General features: G+C 44.0%; 1 protein-coding gene across 1 annotated transcript in view; it reads left to right on the forward strand.

Moving 5' to 3' along the window:
• The window catches only part of ubap2l (ubiquitin associated protein 2-like), a 50533-nt gene extending 25941 nt beyond the window's left edge, over positions 1–24592 (forward strand). Inside the window, 20 exon segments of the mRNA XM_046362551.1 lie at positions 4550–4635; positions 6311–6479; positions 10524–10725; positions 10948–11249; positions 11481–11653; positions 11840–11939; positions 12130–12166; positions 12479–12668; positions 12784–12850; positions 12982–13309; positions 13585–13649; positions 13651–13674; positions 13896–13949; positions 14165–14246; positions 14538–14758; positions 15083–15188; positions 20143–20268; positions 21686–21756; positions 21906–22109; positions 22226–24592. Coding sequence (XP_046218507.1) covers positions 4550–4635; positions 6311–6479; positions 10524–10725; positions 10948–11249; positions 11481–11653; positions 11840–11939; positions 12130–12166; positions 12479–12668; positions 12784–12850; positions 12982–13309; positions 13585–13649; positions 13651–13674; positions 13896–13949; positions 14165–14246; positions 14538–14758; positions 15083–15188; positions 20143–20268; positions 21686–21756; positions 21906–22109; positions 22226–22324 — 2706 coding nt within the window. The 3' untranslated portion in view covers positions 22325–24592.
• Positions 24593–25713: the final 1121 nt, after the last annotated feature.

Below are 25713 nucleotides of genomic sequence, written 5' to 3' on the forward strand. Positions count from 1 at the left end.
ACAACTTACAGACGGTAGGAAATTAAGGTCACAGTCCTGAAAACGTAGGACACCAAAGACGCCGTTCTGACTCTGAAAAACACACAAAGATGCCCAGGGTTCCCTGCTCATCTGCGTGAACGTACCTTAGGCATGCTGCAAGGAGGCATGAGGACTGCCGATGTGGCCACGGCAATAAATTGCAATGTCCGTACTGAGACGCCTAAGATAGGGAGACAGGATGGACAGCTGATCGCCCTCGCAGTGGCGGCCCACTTGTAACGACACCTGCACAGGTTCTGTACATCCGAACAACACCTGCGGACGGGTACAGGATGGCAACCACAACTGCCTGAGTTACACCAGGAACACACAATCCCTCCAGTGCTCAGACTGATGGGACTGGACTGAGGGCTTGTAGGCCTGTTGTAAGGCAGGTCCTCACCAGACCTCACCGGCAACAACGATGCCTGTGGGCACAAACCCACCGTCGCTGGACCAGACAGGACTGGCAAAATGGGCTCTTCACTGACGAGTCGTGGTTTTATCTCACCAAGGGTGATGATCTGATTCGTGTGCATTTTCAATGGAATGAGCGTTACTCCGAGGTCTATACTCTGGAGCGGGCTCGAGGTGGAGGGTCCGTCATGGCCTGGGGTGGTGTCACAGCATCGTTGGACTGAGCTTGTCATTGCAGGCAATCTCAACACTGCATTAAAGGGAAGACATCCTCCTCCCTCATGTGGTACCCTTCCTGAAGGCTCATCCTGACATGACCCTCCAGCATGACGATGCCACTAGCCATACTGCTTGTTCTGTGCGTGATTTCCTGCAAGACATGAATGTCAGTGTTCTGCCATGGTCTGGCGAAGAGACCGGATCTCAATTCCATTGAGCACAATAGGGGACCATTCCCCCCCCCATAAATGTCCGGGAACTTGCAGGTGCCTTGCAGGACTGGAAAATCTGGTGCAGTCCATGAGGAGGAGATGCACTGCAGTACTTAATGCATACTGTTACTTTGATTTTGACCCCCCCCCCCCCACATCCCCCTTTGTTCAGGGACACATTATTCCACTTCCGTTTGTCACATGGCTGTGGAACTTGTTCAGTTTGTCTCAGTTGTTGAATCTTGTTATGTTCATACAAATATTTAAGTTTGAACGTAAACACAGTTGACACAGGACGTTTCTTTTTTTGCTGACTTTAAGGTAACAAGGTCCAATTTTCTGCTCTAACATAGCCTGTTCAACAGTTTCGGCAATGGCATACATAAGTGTTGTCTGCATAGATGAATATTACACCTTCTGTAATATCCAGGAAACTAGACTTAACGCCATCGGAGATGACACATTGAGTCCTGTCTGACAATTTTCAAACCAATTGCAAGATGCCTGATCCAGGCCTATTTTAGTAAACTTTTGAATAAGAATGGGCTGGTCAACGGTATTGAAGGGCTTGGATAACGTAGCACAATGATTTTTGATCCAAACAATTTGAACTTATCTTAAACCATAGCAGCTGAAACTGGTCTAAAACCAGATTGGTGCACATTAGGAATAGTGAATTTAAAGTTCTTAGCTGAAAGGTAGTAAGGGATTCTTAACATTGGAAAACGAGATCATTTGGAAATGGAATGGCAGTTAAGTCAAAGTATGTCTATGTAGGGGGAGGACGTGCCGCTTTCCAGATCTTAGGGACAACACCAGAAACGTTTGTCAAATTAAAGATATAGGTCAGGGGTTGCAATCAGTGGGGCAGAGAGCTGCAGTAGGAAGGGATCAAGTGAACCAGCCCCTGTGTTTTTAGCAATGCTCTTAGCACATCATAGACCTCAAGGGGTTCACATGAAAATAAAGTATGTGTTGGTGCATCATCTTCTCTACAATCTGAGGTAACTAAAGGACTCCCTCTAGTGGAGAGATGAGATTCATTTTCAGAGATTATCCTTTCAAACAGGTGGCAAGCTGAAGTGAAATGGTTATTGAAAGCATTAAAAGATTCAGAACCTGCCAGGGCTATGGGGGGTGAGTTTTGTTTCAAAGATTTGACCACTTTCTGGAAGTTGTCTGGATTACTACCACTCTGATATGTAATTCAATAAATGTGTTAATTTAGCTTTTATCCAGGGATCAAGGACTGGCAATCTAGCCTTAACAAAATAGTTTCTGTAATTCTCTCAGAAAAATACAATTGTATTGGTTACATACACATATTTAGCAGATGTTATTGTGGGTGTAGTGAAATGCTTGTGTTCCTAGCTCCAACAGTGCAGTAGAATGTAACAGTTCACAACACACATCTAAAAGTAGTATGGGGAAGGGAATTAAGAAACATACATTTTAGATTGAGGAATGTTGGAGTGGCATTGACTAAAATACAGTAGAATAGAATACAGTATATACATATGAGACTAGTAAAGCAGTATTTAACCTCTTACGTCGACCCGGCACGCATGCGTCCCATTTAGACATCTGGAAATGCAAATGCGCTACGCTAAATGCTAATGGCACTCGTTAAAACTCAAGCGTTCATTAAAACACACATGCAGGGTACTGAATTATAGCTACACTCGTTGTGAATCCAGCCAACAAGTCAGATTTTTAAAATGCTTTTCGGCGAAAGCATGAGAAGCTATTATCTGATAGCATGCACCCCCCAGAATAGCAGACCGTCATCTAAACAATATATTTTGCGGTAGCCGGCGCTACCCAAAACGCAGAAATAAAATATAAAACATTCATTACCTTTGACGATCTTCTTTGTTGGCATTCCTAGATGTCCCATAAACATCACTATTGGGTCTTCTTTTTAGATCGGTCCATATATACCCTAAATATCGATCTATGAAGACTGATCAAGGAAAAAACAGTGTTTTAAAACGTAACATCATTTTTTTAAATTAAAAAAGTCGATGATAAACTTTCACAAAACACTTCGAAATACTTTTGTAATGCAACTTTAGGTATTAGTAAACGTTAATAATCTATCAAATTGATCACGGGGCGATGTGTATTCAATAGCTCCACATCTTGAAATCCTGTCTGGATATTTTCATCCAAAACATCCTGTCGGAGACCGGAAGAAATGGGCTGTCTCTCGCTTGTTTGACCAAGAAACAAAGCCAAGGCAAATGACAAGACTGGCGACATCGTGTGGAAGCTGTAGGGATTGCAATCTAAGCCCCATGTAATTTGGTTTCCATTCAACAATACATGCAAGTGGTGCATTGATATATTTTTCAGTGATCAGATTTTCTTGCGCTTTTCAATGAAACGCACGTTCTGTTATAGTCACAGACGTGATTTAACCAGTTTTAGAAATGTCAGTGTTCTATCCACACATACTAATCATATTCCTATACTATATTCCTGGCATGAGTAGCAGGACCCTGAAATGTTGCGCGATTTTTAACAGAATGTTCGAAAAAGTAGGGGGTCGACTTAAGAGGTTAAACATTAAAGTGACTAGTGATCTGTTATTAAAGGGGCCAGTGATTCCAAGTCTGTATATGTACGGCAGCAGTCTGTAAGGTGCAGGGTTACAGCAGTCTGTAAGGTGCAGGGTTACAGCAGTCTGTAAGGTGCAGGCTAGTGAAGACTGTTTAACAGCCTGCTGTGTTTCAGTCTCCGGTAAAACTGTCGGCATTTGAGGTATTCTAGGTCTGGTGAACAAAAGGATGTTATCACAATTCATGTGTTAACCTAGGATTACATCCATCTTTAACCCTTAGTTGTTGTTTTTTTGACATGTTTATCTGCAACAGAGTTAAACAGGGAAATAAAACAATTATGGGCATGATTTGAGTCGATGCTAGCTGACAATCCCTCAGTCACTTAAACCCCAGCTCAGACATAAAGAACTGCATAAAAAGTATCTTATATGTGCAATGGGACAATGGTCACTAATCTCATTGGCAAATATTCAATTGTCTGTAAAATTGAGATTTTGTTAGAATAATATGAGGATTGAGGATAATAAGAGGATTTTTCAGTGTTTAGCCGAGTTAGATTTAGCTCAGTACAAATATCTTTCAGCCCATCCGATACTAGCAATAACCAATCTAGATTTAAAATCACGATCAGTAATTCAGATTGAGCATAGTTATACAGCAGGTCAGACAATTTGCTAAGACCACATATGGAGGCTGATAAATTCCCGATAGCGTCAGATGGGCTCGCACCCGCTCATTTTTCTCTACAATCAGAAAGCAAATTTGTTGGTCCGGACCTCTACAGTCCGTCTGTCTATACACTCTTAAGTAAAATGGTCTGTAAATTAATATAAAATATCTCGTGGAAGAATTTAACTACTCGCACCTTACACAAGTTGCTGGCTCTCCTAGTGCCCGCTCAGCAAGCTGGTGTGTGTGAAAGTAAGTATAAATGTCAAGGGAAGATGAACAGAAATCTAGGCCTAGGTTCTATTGGTATTTGTGCTCCACTGGTTACCCTTATCGGAATAGGTCACACGCTTAACAGATACGAGAGTTTGTCTATTTGATTTTTATGTTTTTTTAAATATATATATATATATTTCAATTGCTCATCTTGCTCTCTTTCTCTTCTAGCTGTCAGAGACCAAAATCTTCACAGCCTCCAGTGTGGTCTCCATGCCACTCCCCCAGGAGAATGTCACCATCACTGCAGGACAGAGGTGGGTGGGCCTGACGCGTAATGCACACACCCACAGCCATTCACAGGAAATTACATTTACATTTAAGTAATTTAGCAGACGCTCTTATCCAGAGCGACTGATTGAAATAAATGCGTTAGGCCCTTATCTCTGACTGGGAACACTATGTGACTGTTAGTCACAGATGGCTTTAAAAAATATGTTTGGATCAGAAAAGTATCAGTCAGCATCTAGTGTGACCATTTGCTTCATGCAGTGCGCCACATCTCCTTCGCAGAGTTGATCAGGCTGCTGAACGTTGTCCCACTCCTTTTCAATGGCTATGTGAGCTGGATATTGGCAGGAACTGGAACACGCTGTCATACATGTTGATCCAGAGCATCCCAAACATGCTCAATGGGTGTTATGTATGAGTATGCAGGCCATGGAATGACTGAGACAATGGGCCTCAGGAGCTTGACATGGTATCTCCTTGCATTCAAATTGCCATAGATAAAATGCAGTTGTGTTCGTTTTTGGTGGCTTATGCCTGCCCATACCATAACCCCACTGCCACCATAGGGCTCTCGGTTCACAACGTTGACATCAGCAAACCGCTCGCCACACGACGCCGTACACGTGCTCTGCGGTTGTGAGGCCGGTGGGACTTACTGCTCAATCTAAAACGATAAAGGAAGTTTATGGTAGAGAAATTAACATTCAATACTCTGGCAACAGCTCTGGGACAATCCTGGAGTCAGCATGCCAATTGCACACTCCCTCAATAGTTTAGACATCTGTAGCATTGTTGACAAAACTGCACATTTTAGTGGCCTTTTATTGTCCCCAGCACAAGTTGCACCTGTCATAATTATGCTGTTTAATATATGCCACACCTGTCAGGTAGATGGAATATCTTGGCCAAGGAGAAATCCAGGGATCTTTTATTTCACCTCATGAAACATGGGACCAACACTTTACGTGTTGCGTTTTATATTTTTGTTCAGTTTGTACTATAAGGACAACTTAGACTGCCATAAATGCAATGACGGAGAAGTTTGTTTTTGTCACAATTTGAACAGCTCTGTCAAGACACCACCATGATAAAGCGTTAAACAGGTTTTAAATCGACTCGTGAATTGTATTGAATATAGCAACGTTCCCCTCTTAAATCTTAATGCAATCACATTTTTAAAAAATCTGCAGATTATTATCAATGATGTAATGTAACAAGTTGTCCCGCATAAGAAACCCTCACTGGTACCTTAGTTTATAAGAAGACCCATATACATGCAACCACTTTTCCACTCACTGAAAGCCATGCGTTGTGTATCCTGACTCATGTCCATGTAAAACACTTGTCTTCAACATCACCAAACTCTGCAGTCAAGTCAAATATACAACGTTTTTTCACCTTTACTGAGTGTAGAACATTCAAATTTGTAATTCAAGCACTTCTGGTGTTGACTACGATTTTCAGCTCTGTAGTACGTTTTGGGGTGGATGAAACATAATATCACATTTCCAATCAATTAGCTACCTTGAGTCAGAACAACATCTATTTCTCAGACCCTGTGATAGGCTAGTGTCCGGTCTAGGGGTTGTACTTGTACATAAAGCTGCCTCACACTACAGAAGCAGGAGATGGGCTCCTGCTCTATGGGCTGTTCTGGCTCAGACAAGGTTAATTACTAACTCTGACTTCTCTCCCCTGCAGGATTGACCTGGCAGTGCTGCTGGGGAAGACTTCCCCGTCCTCTGAGGCCCCGGGCCTCATAGAGGCCAGCCAGCCCCCCTCCCTCCCCCAGTCACTTGTGTTCAGCAACTCCAAGCAGCCGCTGTCTCAAACCACCTCCAGCAGCACCTCCTACACCCAGCACAGCATGGTGAGCCCACAGGACACACAACTGCCTTCACCCTATTCTACAGTTTTAGTGACTAAAGTATTGACCCAAAATGTTATGATACCAACATTTTTTAAATTCGTATGATACCACCAACATTTTCCCTACCAATCCAAAGAACGCCTGTTATAAAATGTTAATAAAGTCAGTTTTGTTTATAAATTCAGTTACATTTGAAGGTCCTTCTGTAGCTCAGTTGGTAGAGCATGGCGCTTGTAACGCCAAGGTAGTGGGTTCGATCCCCGGGATCACCCATACGTAGAATGTATGCACACATGACTGTAAGTCGCTTTGGATAAAAGCGTCTGCTAAATGGCATATATTATTATTATATTAAGAAAAAGCCACGAGTCTTGTATGCGCCGGTCCAGTAATATCCACTTCACTTACACACGCATATCATATCACGTGTGGGAGCTGTAATCAGCCATCCAGCATCCTCTTCCAGCCATCACTCACCTGCTTCTCCCCGTCCTCTCTTCCTGCACATCTGTTCCTCAATCAGTTTTTCAACTCTAATTTAGCCGGGATGGTGAGCGGGGATGCAGTCACGGAGTCTTCTGTTACATTTCTGTATTTGATACATTAGAGCAGTGTGCAGAGCGAGCAAAGTTAATGCATTGTGTGATTTCTTCTCTTTGCTTTGCTAGTACGCTGTCACGCGGCCTTGGAGTGCCAGGGAGGACAAATAGAGTACAGCAGTGTGACAGGCATGCTTGCAGCTTTACAGCAAAGATAATGGCCTGTCTCTAGCTCAAATTGTAAAAAATAAAGGACTCTTATTATCAACACTTTTTTTTTTCCCCCAGTGGGATTTCGCACGCATAAAATGTAACATTTTATGTCAGAATGAGCCTGCAGGAAGGGTTCCACTTGAGGGAGGAGGTTGTCTTCCCTGTTATGCACAGTGTTGAGATTGCCTGCAATGACAAGCTCAGTCCGATGATACTGTGACACACCGCCCCAGACCCTGACGGACCCTCCACCTCCAAATTGATCCTGCTCCAGAGTACAGGCCTCGAAGTAAAGCTCACTCCTTTGACGATAAACGCGAATCCAACCATCACCTCGGGTGAGACAGAACCGTGACTTGTCAGTGAAGAGCACTTTTGCCAGTCCAGTCTGGTCCAGTGACGGTGGGTTTGTGCCCATAGGCAATGTTATTGCCGGTGATGTCTGGTGAGGACCTGCCTTACAACAGGCCTACAAACCCTCATTCCAGCGCCTCTCAGCTTATTGCGGACAGTCTGAGCACTGATTGAGGGATTGTGCATTCCTGGTGAAACTCGGGCTGTTAATGCCATCCTGTACCTGTCCCGCAGGTGTGATGTTTGGCTGTACTGCTCCTGTGCAGATGTTGTTACATGTGGTCTGCCTCTGCGAGGACGGTCAGCTGTCTGTCCTGTCTCCCTGTAGCGCTGTCTTAGGCGTCTCACAGTACGGACATTGCTATTTATTGCCGTGGCCACATTTGCAGTTCTCATGCCTCCTTGCAGCATGCCTTAAGCACATTCACGCAGATGAGCAGGGACCCTGGGCATCTTTCCTTTGGTGTCCTAAGTTTTCATAACTGTGACCTTAATTGCCTACCATCTGTAAGCTGTTAGTGTCTTAACGGCAGTTCCACAGGTGCATATTCATTAATTGTTTATGGTTCATTGAACAAGCTTGGGAAACAGTGTTTAAATGCTTCACAATGAAGATCTGTGAAGTTATTTGGATTTTTACGAATTATCTTTGAAAGACGGTCCTGAAAAAGGGACATTTCTTTTTGCTGAGTTTATAAGCTGGAAGTAGAAGCCCGTTTTTAAATTTTACGGACACAGTACATTTTACAATAGTTATATTGTGTTTGTTTTTAATCCCATCCTTCAGCTCTGCTCAACCCCTCCCATCTAGCTCAGAACGCCGTCCAGTTTTAATTCTATTTGCCATTTTTTATTTTTCAACTGATGTTTCACAAAATTTCTGAACCTTTCTATTCCTTTTACTTTCTCCCACTTGACTCTTCCACCTTTCGGTAGTGCTGCAATTAGTTGGTTGTAATCTTGAGTAAAGCAGACATTTCCATATATTTTTGTGAGCTGCATGTGTGACAACTCCGCAAGTCCAATTTATGATATTATTTACATAGATTATTAGATTATTTAAAATAAAGGAAATCTTAAATTTGTTATAATTTTGTACATTTGTGTTTAACCATAATTGTTTTCATATTTGTTCTGTCTTTTCTGGTGGATTAAATTTATGGTAATTTATGGCTTGTTTTAAAAAATAGTGATATTTGGGATATTTCATTTTCAAATAACCGAAAGTGAGGTTGCAATCTAAATAAATGGGGGGGGGTGAAGGCCATTCTTGAACATGGGGTGAGACATTCTTCTCTGCTAGAACCAGTTTGGATTTAAGTATAACTTCCGTATGACCTAAGCCTGTAGTAAGAGTATAATGCTTTTTTTTATTTTTATCTCTGCTCTCTGAATTCATATTCATCATATAAATAAGCCTGTTTTTAAATTGTCTGGCTTACAATTCTAAATAAAATTGACTTTTTTGCTCATATAACCTATTAAAAAAACAAGTTTATAGGTGTAGGCAAGGCCATTAGCAAATGCGTAAACTGGGATATGACTAGAGTTAATCAGGGAAAAAACAATTCCACTAATTGACAGCTATTTTCCTTTCCACGGTAGCAAGATCTTAGCAAAAGTAACTTTCTATAATGTTTTATTGAATTTCTTTCTTTCGGGATGTGAATAGCGAGTTTGTCACTTCACCGTCTGACCATTTTATTGGTAAACTACATGGTAATGTAAAAGTTATTAGTGACCAAGATGTAATATTTATCATAATTTGGTTGTAATCCAGAGGTTAGAAAATGTATAGAGGCTGTGGAGCGATCCAAATTGTTCATATTTTCTTTTAAATCCACAATCATGAATTGTTAACACCTTGTTTTTAAGCCCTAGATTTCTAGACCTTTGATATTATTGTTGGATCTTATTTGAACAGCTAATGTTTTGAAGGCCATAATAAATAGACATGCTGATTGTGGAAAACAATTGTTTTAATGGTTTCTGAGAAGTTGCAATTAATTTACCATAACTTTAACCCATTGTGTAACAGAGGTTCTCCAAAATTGAAGTATTCCAGGCATTTATATATAAGTTCCTGTCATACTTTTCAAAGTTAGCTATGAATACCAGGCCTGGTTTCCCAGAATTATCTGTGTTCTATTGTTTCCCATACTCGTCTTATTATCTCCAATGTATCTTCCCATGCAAAAAAAACTGTCTGAGGATGAAATAATATCCCTCAGTCTGGATAAGAGCGTCTGCTAAATGACTTAAATGTAATTCCAAGTAAGGCTTCTCTCAGAAACATTTTCTTTAACATCCATTTCAACAGTATTATCTTTTAGCTTGTTTCTTTATCCATGGTCACAGCTTTTTCGACACTCATTTCGAGTCTCCCCTTCATATCCTTTATTTCTTTATTTTAGTTCAAGTACACCCAATTTATCATTCACTGATGTTTAGCAGAACGGTTTCTACTCTTGGCGTACCAGGTGGCGAAAAGCATAAATCATCTGTCTGTCGAGGAATATTGTAGCATTGTCTTGGAGTTTGGTTCTCCGTTTTTTTTTTTTTTTGTCCTGGTTCCTTTCCGACATGTTTTGGCCTTGACTGTGTTTGTAATATTTATCAATTAACTTCTCTGGCCTTGTTTTTTGGTGTTATTATTCAGCTTGAATGTTATTGCCCACAATTAAATAAATCTGTAGTGCTACTATTTAGTCCGTTTTAGAGATAATGAATTGTGATTTTGCATAACTAATTTTACACGGCCATCTTCAGTCCACCATCACTGCCACAACCTTACGAATGTTTGCATGTCCTCGTTAGTAAAATGTTGGTATCGTGACAACACTAGTTCTAGCAATAAACCAGCACAGCTGTTATATTCTGTTCGACGCTCATTCCTGAAACTTGCAGGATTTCAGTTCCTCTTTTTTTCCCATTGCAGGTGAACATGCTGCGGAAGGGCTTTGGGGAGGTGGGGGACCCTAAAGGAGGCAGCACAGGGACGACCAGCGGCTCCCAGTTCTTGGAGCAATTTAAGACTGCACAAGCCTTGGCCCAGCTTGCTGCCCAGCAGTCCCAGACAGGACAGCCCAACCCCACCCCCTCTTCCTGGGACACCAACTCCGCAGAGCTGGGCCACTATGGTAAGAGGAGATATATAGGGACAGTTGGTATGGTTAAGTAAAGCAGGGGGTGTACATAGTGGCTAGACTAACTTGGGTTTACAGAGATTTTGAAAAATGCCTACATGACTGGTTATGAAGAGAAGACATCTTAAATGCCCTATGCATGGTTCAGAATTGGATGTTTTATAGCGGTCAGGTGCCGCCCCTATATTCCTTTCTCCCATCCTTCTCTCCCCCCAGACATCAAGGCCCAGCCAGAGCCTCCGGTCCACAGCCCCTTCACCAAGCGCCATCCCTACCAGCCCACCACCTCCGTGTTGGATGCTTTCCTCCCCCCTTCCTCAGTTTCCTCCTCCCTGCCCTCGCAGAGCAGCCCCTCGTCCCACATGGCGCCCCCTGTGTCTGTCCTCCCCAAGATGGTGGTGCCCCCCTTGGGGCACCAGGTGTCCCCTGACTCATCGGATGCTCAGGGTTCCAGCCCTCTGCCACTGCAGCAGCACAAGCTCAAGCAACAGAAGAAGAGGACCTCCATCACCACCAAGGTAACAGCTCAACACTGATATAAGGACAATGTAAAATGGCTGGTCATGCTGCGTCTAATTTCTAATTATTTTCGATAGGTAACAGTTGCTCACTCGCAGCAAACAGTGTGCACACATTCACTTTACTGTTAGCCTAACCATTGTTTCCCTCCCTACCTCTGCTTACCTTTTCATAAATAATTACCTTGCTTTCCCAGACGTCAACCATATCTTTATTATATTTTATTCCAGATCCCAGCGATGGCGGTGGAGATGCCTGGCTCGGCAGACATCTCTGGGCTGAACCTGCAGTTTGGAGCACTGCAGTTTGGCTCTGAACCTGTGCTCCAGGAGTACGACAGCGCCAACACAACCACCACACCGGGAAGCCAGGTTCAAAACAGCCTCTACACAAGCCCCAGCTGGTGAGCACACCGGTCATACCAGACACTGCAAAATTGGTGTACGATATGAGTTGTATACCGCTATAACACCACACACGCATGTGTGGGGTACCAGCGTCAAAGTGGGCCCACTTTGATGCTGGACCCCTTCTCTTTTCTCAAAGTAACCCATGGCTTTATCTAATCTCTCTGCTTCTTGTCCTCCAGTGAGGCGATTCCCTCCAACCCCAGTCAGATTGACATGTACGACCAGAGGGCTCCCCAGGCCCGGCGCTTCCCCACCCCTGTCTCCTCCCCGCAGAAAGAGGTGAGCCTCCATTCCTATTGCTCTGCCTCCTTGAGATTAATTCCTCTATTCATATTGCTTTGATTCTTAGATAATTTTTTTCTCACTTTTCTTTGATTGGCTCCCTCTGTTATTGAATAGCCTGTTGCTATGGAAACGACTCCCCTAAATTTCTGTACCCTAACAAGCCCACCTGAACTTGTTTTTTCAGAATGGATTCAATTCAATACAGACGCATTCTGTGGAAGGTGAGTGATTTTGGTAGTGGTGAGGGTTTGCAGTGAAGGAAGTCTAATATGTGCTGTTTATGAGTGGTAATCCGCTAACATGCATCGTAATGCATTTCCTGGATGTAGGTTAAGTACTCAGGAACCATGCCTGTTATTTTGTGGTCCTCTATTAGTATTTTACAGCTATTCGCCCAGTGTCCCTAAAAGTTAAAACTGTTTGGAATGCCAATCTGCCCTATTAGACAGTGTGTACTAGAGCTGTCGTCTATCTGGGTTGACACTAATCCCAGACTCTTTCTCTCCCTCTCTGTACTTTCTGTTTCTGTCCAGCTGCAGCAGGCTCTGCAGTGTCTGTGAAGTCGGCCTCTGATTCGGCCACGCCTGCGTCAGTCTCCATGGCTACATTGACAGACAGTTGCTCAGGGCCCGTGTCCTTGTTGACCACATCCAATCAGTTGTCGCACAGCGCTCTGGGGCACAATGAAGAGCTGCCCCCGAATACCATGCCTCAGCACAGCAAGTAAGATGCCACTCTTGAAGGGCTTGAGTAATTTGAAGAGTTTGGATTGTAGGAGTGCCAGTGGATAATGGTTCTTTATTCAACTAAATTGATGGACGATCGTTTGTTCTTTCAGTTCCCTTTCTACACAGCAGAAAAGTCTTGCGCCATCCCAAGTCCGCACATCCAACACCAGTCTAATGGTGAGTGTGTGAGAGAAGAGATTGCATTTCCTGTGATGGATGCGTCAAATACTCCTTAATCTAACCTAGTGGGTATTTAATCATGTTTATCATAACCATCTCCTCTTCTCTCCATTCATCCATCCTTACAGCACCAGAGCATAGAGGACTCTAGCTTGCACTCTTCCTCCTTCACTTCCTCTGTCTCGGCGGTCCCCTCTTCCTCTGTCCTCTCTTCCTCGTCGGTGGTTGCAGCAGCTCAGCAGGTCTCCATGGGGGCCCCTCAGCCCTCTTCAGTGAACATAGTGTCTCAGTCAGCCCCCTCGGGCTTGGCCCCTGTGAGCAACCTAGCGGCCATGGGCCTCCACACAGTGGCCTCCATGGGACCTCCAGCCGTTGCCTCCGCAGCCATGTCCACAGGAGCACCAGCCCAGGCTATCGCTTCCTCCGCCTCATCACGCAGCTCTGCAGTCTCCTCAGGTTAGACATGGATTGTTGGTAAAAGGGGTGCGTCACAAATGGCACTGTTTCCTATATCGTGCACTACTTTTGACTGGAGCCCCATGGGCCCTGTTCTAATGTAGTGCACTATATAGGGAATAGGTTGCCATTTGGGACGTAAATGGGGCCTGGTTTAGATTTGATTTGTGATGGGGTGTGTTAACTTGAAGTATGTTGTATGTTTTTTTTCTAATACTATTTCCATCCTATTATTTCACATGTTTTTTGTCTTGTTTTTGCTGGTCTCTTTACAGGGAAAGCACCTCCTAACCTGCCTCCTGGAGTGCCCCCTTTGCTTCCCAACCCATACATAATGGCCCCCCGGACTACTGCATGCTTACCCTGTAAGTACTCCTCACGGTCTCTGTCATCTAAACCTGCCTTTAGGTCATGGAAATCATGAGGTCTATCGAAGTGTGACTGACTACTTATATCTGCGCATATCGTCATTCTATGTTCTGTTTTTTTACACTTTCTAAAAGGTCAGATTTAGTGCTTCGTATACTGCAATTGGAGGGAAATTCCCAAAGTAATCCCCCCCCCTCCTTTTTTTCTTGTTTCTCAGCCTCAGGTGTATGGCTATGATGACCTACAGATGCTCCAGACAAGAATACCATTGGTGAGTCTAAGCTATCTGGATATAACCCATCCATGCGTGGACTGGCCAAATATGACTTTGCTAGTAACTCTAGCAACCACTGGTTATTTAAAGATGTGAACAACTGTTCTTGGAACTCATTTGTTTCCAGGAACTTTGCGATGTGATGGAATTGGGTATATATAGTCTCATAATCCTTTCGTACAAGTCAAACTGAGCCTCTTCTGTCGTCTCAGGATTACTACAGCATCCCGTTTGCCACCCCCAGCACAGCACTGACTGGCAGAGATGGCAGCCTGAGCAACAACCCTTACTCTGGTAAAGCACCGTTCTATCCTCAGTCTCAGTTGTCTGACCCTACTTTCCTATTCTACGGTCTATGTACAGAGTGCTAACACAGTGACGGGAGTGGTTTGGTGTTGGGAACAAACGCGCATCAGGGGGGCAGTGGTGCTAGAACAGTGTGCAGCTGGCACCAGATAGTCGGACCTTAATCGCCGTGACTAACTGATCTCAATGACTCACCCGCCCATTGCTTGAACACAATGGAAGTTGTCACTTTTTCTCACTCATCTCTCCCTCATCCCCCTTTCACTCACCCCCGGGCAGGTGACTTATCAAAGTTTGGTCGAGGTGATGCGTCGTCCCCGGCGCCGGCCACCACTTTGGCCCAGCAGACGCAGCAGAACCAGAGCCAGGCGCACCACACCACGCAGCAGCCTTTCCTCAACCCAGCGCTGCCCCCAGGCTACAGCTACACCAGCCTGCCCTATTACACTGGCGTGCCAGGCCTGCCCAACACCTTCCAGTATGGCCCCGCTATGTTCCCGGTGAGGCTTCACATGATTTGTCTGGATGTTGTTTTGGATGTTTAAAAAAATATATATTATGGAGTTTATAAGTCAACGAGAGCATGTTCTCCTGATACATGTACAAATTCATTTTGTAATATGAATTGTGAAATGTCCTAATTTATAACCGGGACATAAATGTACTGTAAACAGTTTCTCGCTTTAATTGCTTTAATTGAGAGAATCCAGTATGCTGTAAAATGAATTTTAAATGGCATGTGTTAGTGTGACGCCCCTGAAAAAGCACTTTTAAATTTTATTTAGTTTATATTAGTTTCACCTCTAACCTGTGTTGGTTTCTAGGTGGCTCCTACCTCGTCGAAGCAGCACGGTGTGAACGTTGGAGTCAATGCCTCGGCAACTGCCTTCCAGCAGGCCAGCGGCTATGGTACCCATGGTTACAACACTGGTAAGACTCACCCTGTGTAACGGCATCTGTTCAGGGGTCATTCAGTACACTGTACATGCTGATATAATGGCTATCTACACTACATGCAACTGAAAGTCAGTTTAGTTGACAATGTGTGCTTTCACTTTTATATTTAGTCGGCCTCTCACATTCAAAGGTTTGTTGGGTTTGATGCAACACTTGCCTGTGCCTAAGCCTGCTAAGGCTGACATTGGCCACATTACTGGTCAACATCAAATGTTCTTCAACATGGCTAGTGGATGAAACGGCAAGGACTCCAACCTTTCTAATCAAGCATGCATAGCCACAGCAGGGTTTCCGTTAGCCAGTAATAGCCGGCTTTAGGCTGTTAAAAAAATGGAGAAGCTGATGAATAAAATTAGCGCCGCCCAATTGTTCGGGAGAAGAAAAATCCCACTGAAGTAATGTTTTTTTAGCCTATTCATTGATGGAAAAGTCAGTTGATGGAAATTTGACCGGTCATGCTTTTCGGACTGTGTTAATTTGCATAAGTATGTGGAATTAAATTGGCATGTCAGTGTATATTCATTATGTATCACATGCGTACAGAGCCTTTGGGCGTAAAATCTGTCAGGCAGCTCTTTTATAAGCCCACTCATTGCACAACAATTCTAAATGCAATAGTGTGTGAAAAATAGTTTTTGGCCCACGATTTAAGAGCTATTTTTATTTCTCAACTGGCAATTGAAACACACTTTTCATTCACCATTCAAATGCATAGGCAACCACTTAGCATTGAGCTGGATGCCGTATTATGCATTTTGAAAACATATAGCTACTTAATTGTTTGAAATGTGAACATTTTGCTGCAAATTATGAGGTTTGTTTTACCTCCAGAGTAGCAAATCCAAAATCAAACCATTTCTGTAGAGGCAATTTATTTCAATACTTCCATATGCCATTGAAACCAGTAGCCTGTTTCTCATGTTCTACTGGTTTTCAACTTTCTTTCATTGTCTGGTAACCAAATGCACATTTGTACGTTGCCTACTGCCATGTGCCCATTGCTGCTCTAATAATGTTAAGAAATAGTTTATCAACATTTTAAGCTAATAGTTCTGATCTGTTGCATCAGATTCATTGCTTTAAAGAAAATATATGTTGCCTTGGCCTACTGGTTGTACGAATTGTCCCAGGGTCTGTCTGGGCTATTTCTTTCTAGACAAGCTGACCAATAGAATATATACACTTTACTACTATGGGGGATAGTAGTTAGACATATGCTCATAAGCGGCACGTCCATAAACCTAAGGGAAAAGTCTCAACTTAATTGAGAGAACAACACCTTAATGTCACCAGTGGAGAGCATTCTTGTTAAATAAATAAAAAATTGGGGGGGAAAATCATTTCCTCCAGTTAAGTTGGATGTCATATTCTATTTCTCTTCTCGTAGGCCAATTATATGGTCAAAGTTGTGCTAAATGATATGTTTTCCAGTGTTAGCAGAGTAGGCTATCCTTTAATTTGTCGTATTAAAAACATATTTTGAATGTCTCAGTGTAGGAGAATTGCATGAAATGTGTTTCCTGTGCAAAGAAAGGAACATATCTGCTATAACACATGCTCAGCCATGCATTCATTGAGCAGTCTTTTTCTGAGAACAGTGAGTTATATTATTAGCCGAAATAATGACTGTCCAATCTACTCATCACATTACAAATAGTAGGCCATCTTACATAAATCTGTAAATAAGATGACGCATGGAATGCTTTATTAAAGTTGCATTTTTATGGTGGTTTTCTTCCCCAAACTTGGAACTCACGCGCACCTATGCATGGGCTAGTGATTTTGCTGTGCGTTGGCTGAGGAAAAGTAAACGTGGACAGTTGTTCTAACATGTTCAAAGTGCGCGGTAAGGACACGCGTCGTTGCGTCTTTGACATGAATGTTATGTTGAGATTATTTGGCATAATCTGTTTGATTTTGTCATTTTGAGCACTTAATTTTTTTTATATATATATATATATTACAAAAAAACACATCGAAGGGGTAACTTTAAGGTATTAGAACATGAAGGACAAACAATACATTATCAAAACACTATCAAACATGCATCAATCTTTCCGCAACAGCGTGAGGGTGCGTGTGCATGATAGTGATATAAAATATACACTGCTTTATCAATATTACCCTCTTAGATATTAGATCGTCTAGTCCTGCGTCAAACCCAAAATACTTACAACTGAAGTGGTGGTTAAACTATCTGTTTCCAGAGGCTCTGTCCAGGTAACTCAGCTTGTCCGTCCTGTATGACCCCTCTATTAACGCAATAAGTATGTCACGGGGAGTAGGACAAACGAGCAACTACTCTGTTTGGAACAACAGTCTACAACCATGTTAGATAAACTGCTTCCAGTAGAACAATTGACACTACGGTAGCCAAGCAAGTGAGAATGAGGTCAAAAACAAACTGCAGATACATTTCATTCACATTTATTTCTTAAAACAGTTTAGTCTCTGACAATATATATACACTGCTCAAAAAAATAAAGGGAACACTAAAACAACACAATGTAACTTCAAGTTAATCACACTTCTGTGAAATCAAACTGTCCACTTAGGAAGCAACACTGATTGACAAATGGAATAGACAACAGGAATAGACAACAGGTGGAAATTATAGGTAATTAGCAAGACACCCCCAATAAAGGAGTGGTTCTGCAGGTGGGGACCACAGACCACTTCTCAGTTCCTATGCTTCCTGGCTGATGTTTTGGTCACTTTTGAATGCTGGCGGTGCTTTCACTCTAGTGGTAGCATGAGACGGAGTCTACAACCCACACAAGTGGCTCAGGTAGTGCAGCTCATCCAGGATGGCACATCAATGCGATCTGTGGCAAGAAGCTTTTCTGTGTCTGTCAGCATACTGTCCAGAGCATGGAGGCGCTACCAGGAGACGGGCCAGTACATCAGATGTTGAGGAGGCCGTAGTAGGGCAACAATCCAGCAGCAGGACCGCTACCTCCGCCTTTGTGCAAGGAGGAGCACTGCCTGAGCCCTGCAAAATGACCTCCAGCAGGCCACAAATGTGCATGTGTTTGCTCAAACGGTCAGAAACAGACTCCATGAGGGTGGTATGAGGGCCCGATGTCCACAGGTGGGGGTTGTGCTTACAGCCCAACACCATGCAGGACGTTCGGCATTTGCCAGAGAACACCAAGATTGGCAAATTCGCCACTGGCGCCCTGTGCTCTTCACAGATGAAAGCAGGTTCACACTGAGCACATGTGACAGACGTGACAGTCTGGAGACTCCGTGGAGAACGTTCTGCTGCATGCAACATCCTCCAGCATGACCGGTTTGGCGGCGGGTCAGTCATGGTGTGGGGTGGCATTTATTTGGGGGACCGCACAGCCGTCCATGTGCTCGCCAGAGGTTGCCTGACTGCCATTAGGTACCGAGATGAGATCCTCAGACCCCTTGTTAGACCATATGCTGGTGCAGTTGGCCCTGGGTTCCTCCTAATGCAAAACGATGCTAGACCTCATGTGGCTGGAGTGTGTCAGCAGTTCCTGCAAGAGGAAGGCATTGATGCTATGAACTGGCCCGCCAATTCCCCAGACCTGAATCCAATTGAGCACATCTGAGACATCATGTCTCGCTCCGTCCACCAACGCCACTTTGCACCACAGACTGTCCAGGAGTTGGCGGATGCTCTAGTCCAGGTCTGGGAGGAGATCCCTCAGGAGACCATCCGCCACCTCATCAGGAGCATGCCCAGGCGTTGTAGGGTCATACAGGCACGTGGAGGCCACACACTACTGAGCCTCATTTTGACTTGTTTTAAGGACATTATATCAAAGTTGGATCAGCCTGTAGTGTGGTTTTCCACTTTAATTTTGAGTGTGACTCCAAATCCAGACCTCCATGGGTTGATAAATTTGATTTCCATTGATAATTTGTGTGATTTTGTTGTCGGCACATTCAACTATGTAAAGAAAAGTATTTAATAAGAATATTTCATTCAGATCTAGGATGTATTATTTTAGTGTTCCCTTTATTTTTTTTGAGCAGTGAATGTCATAGTTTCTTTTTTCATGATCACAACCTTGTGAAACCTGAAACCTCCAAGATCCCCCACTGTTGGTGGATGCCTAATCAGGTTATGCACCCAATGCATACGCGGCCATCTGAATTTCTCAAATGTCTGGTAAATTTAAAATGCTCCCGGTCAAATGTCCGGTGCCACATTTTCATAACGGAAACCCTGAGCCACAGTCACTGTTGACCAGCTGGTATGGAGTTGTTTCTGTTACTTGGAGATAAACTGCCTGCTGTCTCCGTTACCATCAAACCATTCGACCGACACCAACCCTGAGTGCTGTCTGGTATGGGCCAGCTATAGTGATCTGGGACCGATATTGATTATTAGTTCGAGGCTCTTTATGGTTTGTCTTTCTTTTTTTTTGCAGGGTGTGCGTTTGTAAGACTTCAAAAGTTTCTTACACTTTTCTGAAATGGGAGTTGTATGATTCTGCAACTTACATTATTCTTTTGAATGGGGAAGGGGAGGATATAGTTTACCCTTGTACTTTTTTTGTTAGTACGTTAATTTGTTCTATTTTAGTAGTTTTGGAGTTGAAAAGTGGACTGTATCGATGGCCCTTCTACTACATATATTTCGGGGGAGTAGGGTGGTGGGTGTTCTGTTGCTTTTGCCTGTCATTGCTTGCTTCTGCTCATTCAACAACTGGAGTTGGTCTTCCGGCTACACCCTCCACCTTCCACCCCCTCCCACATGGAGGTCTTAAAACTTCACCTCTCTCCACCTCTATCCTTCCATCATCCTATCTCTCTCCCTCTATCCGCTTGGTCACACAGCACCTTCTGTTATCTGCACCACCTTCTGCTTCCTGCCTCCACCCCGCCCCGCCTGACACCCCTAACCCTGCCTGGTGTGTCTAACGCTGTGGGCTGCGTCTGACTGTTTCAGGCTATGAGGATATGGGCCAGGCTTCAGGGAGTGGGGATTTCTGTAAGGGTGGATACGGCACTGCCGTGGCCGCCGCCGCTTCTGCACAAAACAAGCAAGCCAGCTCTGTCAGCGGGCCTGGAGTCGGTGAGTGCCGCCACACACCAACCCTCACTTCCTCGCGCCGTCATCACCTCCATCCTCTCACTCATCGCTGCTTACCGTCTGCACCACACAAATGCCCGTTATGCAGTCAACCGCCACCCTCTGCCTCCATGCCCCAATACTACCACTTAACAGTTGAGTAGCCCTGGTCCATGCACACTCTGCTGCCAGCTTTCCACCAATGTGTGCTTGCTTAAATGTATGTGTCAGCAGTACCTCTCTGCCCATTGTCCTGGGTGGTTGACACAGGATACACACACACACACACACCAAGGGTAGGGAACGAGTGACAAAATGGAGGCCCTGCCTGTTGAACTGCCATGCTCTCAAATGGGGACAGGAGACTGGGGTGTGACGGTATCATGTTTACAAAGTGATACTCTCCCTCAAACTCTATGTATATTTTGTCTCAACTATAGCAGATAAAAGGGAATATTTTTTTAATGTATTTAAAGTGAATTTCCTGAGTTTGATGCTAGGTAAAGGTAAACTGAAGTTGTCGTTTTGAGTGACCGCCGGAGGTCAGAATCTCGGGTTTTAGTCTCTGTTCTCTGTGCCGCACATTTGTTGACCCTGTCCTGCGTCTCCATGGCGATACAGGGGGATTAACCTTACACAGCAGACGTAAAAGAAACTCCTGAGCAGGTTGGAAGTAACTGGAAGCATCGGGTTTTCAGTCTTTGCCTCTTCTCTGGCTTTTCCCTTGAAATGCATGCTTCCGACCTCCGAGTGCAGTGGGACAGTAGTGTGCCAGAACAATACGAAGCTGCCACCAGATAGTCAGACCCTCATCGCCATGCCTGACTGGAACTGATACACTGCCACATCTTTCTTTGCATAGTCTTTTTTTTTACTCTCTCATTCTTTCATTCTCCTGCCTTTTTTCCCCCCACTCTCCTTCTCTTACATTGATTCATCTGATACTGTGTATTAGCATCTAGTGACCATCTTCTTGAAAGTCCTGTATTGCTCCTATACAGCCTTGTACTGAGTTTTGATCCAAGGTGTATAGATAGAGATGGGTTACCTGGCAACGTCACAAAATCAATGCGCATGCTTCAATGGGGCAGTCTGAGTTGTAGGAGGAAATCAAACCATGTACAAGGAGTCCTATAGGATTGATAATGGTGTAGGAGCAAATCATGTAAAAGGCATTATTGCTATAGGAATGGTATAGGAGCAAATCATGTACAAGCCTTAATGTTTCTGTGTGGAGTTTCTCACCCTGCACCTAATTTGAATGTGATGCATGTTTGACAATTTATTTGAAACTGCTGCCTTAATCCTGGACCACTCTGTGGATCTGACTCCCAGGGGTTTTCTTGCCTCTCCTGCAGGGGTTGTAACCTGGTGAACATGATGAAGTAAATGTGTCCAAACCCCTTTGTTTCCTCTGCAGGAGTCTCGGTGACATCAAGCAACACCGGGGTCCCAGACATTTCAGGGTCTGTTTACACAAAGACACAGCAGGTGAGAATAATGCTATAAACACTAGAATAAAATATTATGTTCTGAAACATACGGGAAGGTTATGAAAACCAGTGTATGCAGGAAAACGAGTGTAAAATCTGCAGACTAGAAAAGACGGGCTTTCGACTTTGTTGTGTTGGTCCCTTCAGCAGCAGTCTTATGAGAAGCAGCAGGGTTTCCACGCTGGTACACCGGCAGCTTCCTTCAGCCTGCCCTCGGCCCTGGGCGGCGGGGGTCCCATCAACCCCCCAGCTGCGGCTGGTTATGCTCCAGCCCCCTTCATGCACATCCTGGCACCGCACCAGCAGCCCCACTCGCAGATCCTGCACCACCATCTGCAGCAGGACGGACAGGTACTGTGTATGTATTTGACGGCGTGTGTGTGTGTGTGTCACACAATCTTGGAGAGAAATGGTTGGCACAGAATACCCTGCCTATGGTCTGTTCCTATCCTCTCTCCTTCTAACAGAGCGGTGGCACTGGACAGCGCAGCCAGAATGCTTCGCTTCAACAGAAGACCCAGATCAACAAGTCTGCATACAACAGCTACAACTGGGGGGCCAACTAACACCCGCCCATCATCCAGCCCCCTGTCCCGAAGTCTGACAAAGGGGGGCGTCCTTCCCCACAAATGGTCTCCATATAACCCCCTCTCTCCTACAGTGATCCCATTCTCTTGGCTCAGCACACCGAGGGAAAGCACTAGTGTGGCGAGGAGAGCATGGGGGCAGTCTTACAAAGAGAGTGGGGTGGAGTTAAATGGTTATAGTAACAGTTTGTTAAGAGCTGATTATTGAGTGTTTGGAATTTTGTATCGTGTTCAACCCCCCCCCCTTCACTCTGTTATATGTAACATAGAACTGTTTTCTAAAAGAAATAATGTTTTTTTGTTTTTACTGATGGGAGGAACAAAGACAAATCTGAAGGTGGGGGACAGGCTGGCTTTCTATTTCTCCCCTCACCCCCTTATACTTGGTCAAAATGTACTATTCCCACCCTAAACCCAAACGCAGATGAACTTTTCCTTGGTTTCCCATTTGGTTTTTACAACATTTTAGTTTCACTAATGGTTTCTCTAAATTGACAGAGGAGTTGTGAAGTTTATTTTTTACCATAGATATATATATATAGATCAATCTAGATATAGATATCTATATTGTGTGTGTACACTGGTGGTCCCTCAAACTGATACTAATTGAATTGATTTCCCATTATTTTATGTTGCAAATTAGCTTTACCCGTGATTTAATTAAAAAAAAAAACATTTTATAGATTCTGCAGTACAAAATTGATGTACGGGAGGCCAGGGCACACCCTTACCTATGTGTTAGAGTTATTTTTCTAATCCCTTACACGCTCACTCCACCACCTGTCCCCCCCCAATATATTATTAGGAAACCTGCAGCAATGATTACTGATGGACAAAATGTTACTTTTTTGTCAGTGATTTTCTTTTTGTACTGTGTTTTTTAAATGGATGGATGAGTGTGTGTGTACCTATACACTACATGGCTAAAAGTATGTGGACACCTATTCATATTAGTCTATTTTAGCTATTTCAGGTGTATAAAATTGAGCCCACAGCCATCACTCCATAAACATTGACCGTAGAACGGCCTGTACTGAAGAGCTCATTGACTTTCAAAGTGGCACCGTCGTAGGATGTCACCTTTCCAGCAAGTCAATTCATAACATTTCTGCCCAGATAGAGCAGCCCCAGTCAACTGGAAGTGCTGTTATTGTGACGTGGGAACGTTTAGGAGCTACAATGGCTCAGCCACAAAGTAGGAGGCCACACAAGCTCACGGGACGGGACCACCGAGTGCTGTAGCACGTAAAAGTCGTCTGTCCTCAGTTCCCACACTCACTACGGAGTTCCAAACTGCCCTTGGAAGCAACGTCAGCAGACCTGTTCGTCGGTGCATCATGAAATGGGTTTCCATGCTCGAGCAGCCGCACACAAGCCTAAGATCACCATGCGCAATGCCAAGTGTCGGCTGGAGTGGTGTTAAGCTCGCTACCATTGGACTCTGGAGCAGTGGAAACGGGTTCTCTGGCGTGATGAATTACACTTTGCTCTCTGGCAGTCTGACGGACGAATCGAAGTTTGGCGGCTGCCAGGCGAATGCTACCTGCCCAAATGCATAGTGCCATTTATGAAGTTTGGCGGAGAAATAATGTTCTGGGGCTGTTTTTCATGGTTTGGGCCCCGTAGTTCCAGTGAAGGGCAATGTTAACGCTCCAGCATACAACGACATGCTTCCAACTTTGTGGCAACAGTTTGGGGAAGGCCCTTTCCTGTTTCTGCATGACAATGCCCCTGTACACAAAGCGAGGTCCATACAGAAATTAATGGTTTGTTGAGATCGGTGTGGAAGAACTTGACTGGCCTGCACAGAGCCCTGACCTCAACCCCATCGAACACCTTTAGGATGAATTGGAATACCGACTGCGAGCCAGGCCTAATTGCCCAACATCAATGCCCGACCTCACTAATGCTCTTGTGGCTGAATGGAAGTAAGTCTCCTCAGCAATGTTCTAGAATGTAATGGAAAACCTTCCCAGAAGAGTGAAGGCTGTTGTAGCAGCAAAGGTGCGACCAACTCCATATGAATGCCCATGATTTTGGAATGAGATGTTCGAGCAGGTGTCCACACATACTTTTGGCCATGTAGTGTATATCACACACACACACAGACAAGTACTGTAGTCCTTGTTTGTTCAATGGCTTTCCCCCTTCTCAAATCAGACTGGTTAGCTTTTTTGTTTCATGTTTTTTATTTTGTAAAAAATATATAAATATTAATTAAATAAACAGGAAAATGCATTTTCATCATTTTGGCTTGTATCGTGTGGCTTGTAAATAGTAGTGTCTTTTTCAATTTAGTCAGCTGAACACAGCCTTGGTCTTGGGGCTGTCATTCTGCAAGTTTCCCTTTTTTACTCATGTTTATTTTTAGTATAATTTGGTTGAATACAGTACTTAGTTCAAAAGACATGAATTGAAGGGAACCCTCAAGGACAGCCTTAAATTAAAAGGATTGGACGTCTCTGCTCTGTAGTCATCCAAGGGGGTGTGCAGGGCTGGGTTGTTACAGCAGTATCAAATAAAACATTTCTCTGTAGAACTCTGCATGGTGCATACTTGGTGCTACGGCTGTTATGGTGACCTTATTACCGCCACACCTGCGGTCATGAATCATGACTGTTGTCAAATTCCACGTGACATTTTAGTCATAATTTGGCTTCTCCAAGCTCGGATGCTGCTGATGGCCATTAGTAGCCTACCACACTTGCTATTTGTCTGTCTCTAATCCCTCTAACAGCAATGCAAATGTAATCGAAAATCGAATCATGAGAGCGAGCTCATGTTGAGAAACATTTTTATAGGCTATGCAATTGCGTGAGAACCGTGATGGCCTCTTGAAAAGAGGATCGCATCAGCTTTCCTACTTTCCTAATATTAAGCACATTGCTTCTCTTTGCAACAGGGGTAGTATAGCCTGCCTACCTGTCTGGCATAAAAATGAAGCACGGGAAAAGCATCCCCCATTCGCTGTTTAAGTGCATGGAGATATATATATATTGCTCAAAAGAAATAAAGGGAACACTTATACAACACAATGTAATGCCAAGTCAATGACAATAAATTTCACATGCTGTTGTGCAAATGGAATAGGCAACAGGTGGAAATTATAGGTAATTAGTAAGACACCCCCAATACAGGAGTGGTTCTGCAGGTGGTGACCAGGCCACTTCTCAGTTCCTATGCTTCCTGGCTGATGTTTTGGTCACTTTTGAATGCTGGCGGTGCTTTCACTCTAGTGGTAGCATGAGACTGAGTCTACAACCCACACAAGTGGCTCAGGTAGTGCAGCTCATCCAGGATGGCACATCAATGCGATCTGTGGCAAGAAGGTTTGCTGTGTCTGTCAGCGTAGTGTCCAGAGCATGGAC

Source organism: Oncorhynchus gorbuscha, linkage group LG09 (genome assembly GCF_021184085.1).
Source record: "Oncorhynchus gorbuscha isolate QuinsamMale2020 ecotype Even-year linkage group LG09, OgorEven_v1.0, whole genome shotgun sequence".
In the NCBI taxonomy this organism is placed as follows: domain Eukaryota; kingdom Metazoa; phylum Chordata; class Actinopteri; order Salmoniformes; family Salmonidae; genus Oncorhynchus; species Oncorhynchus gorbuscha.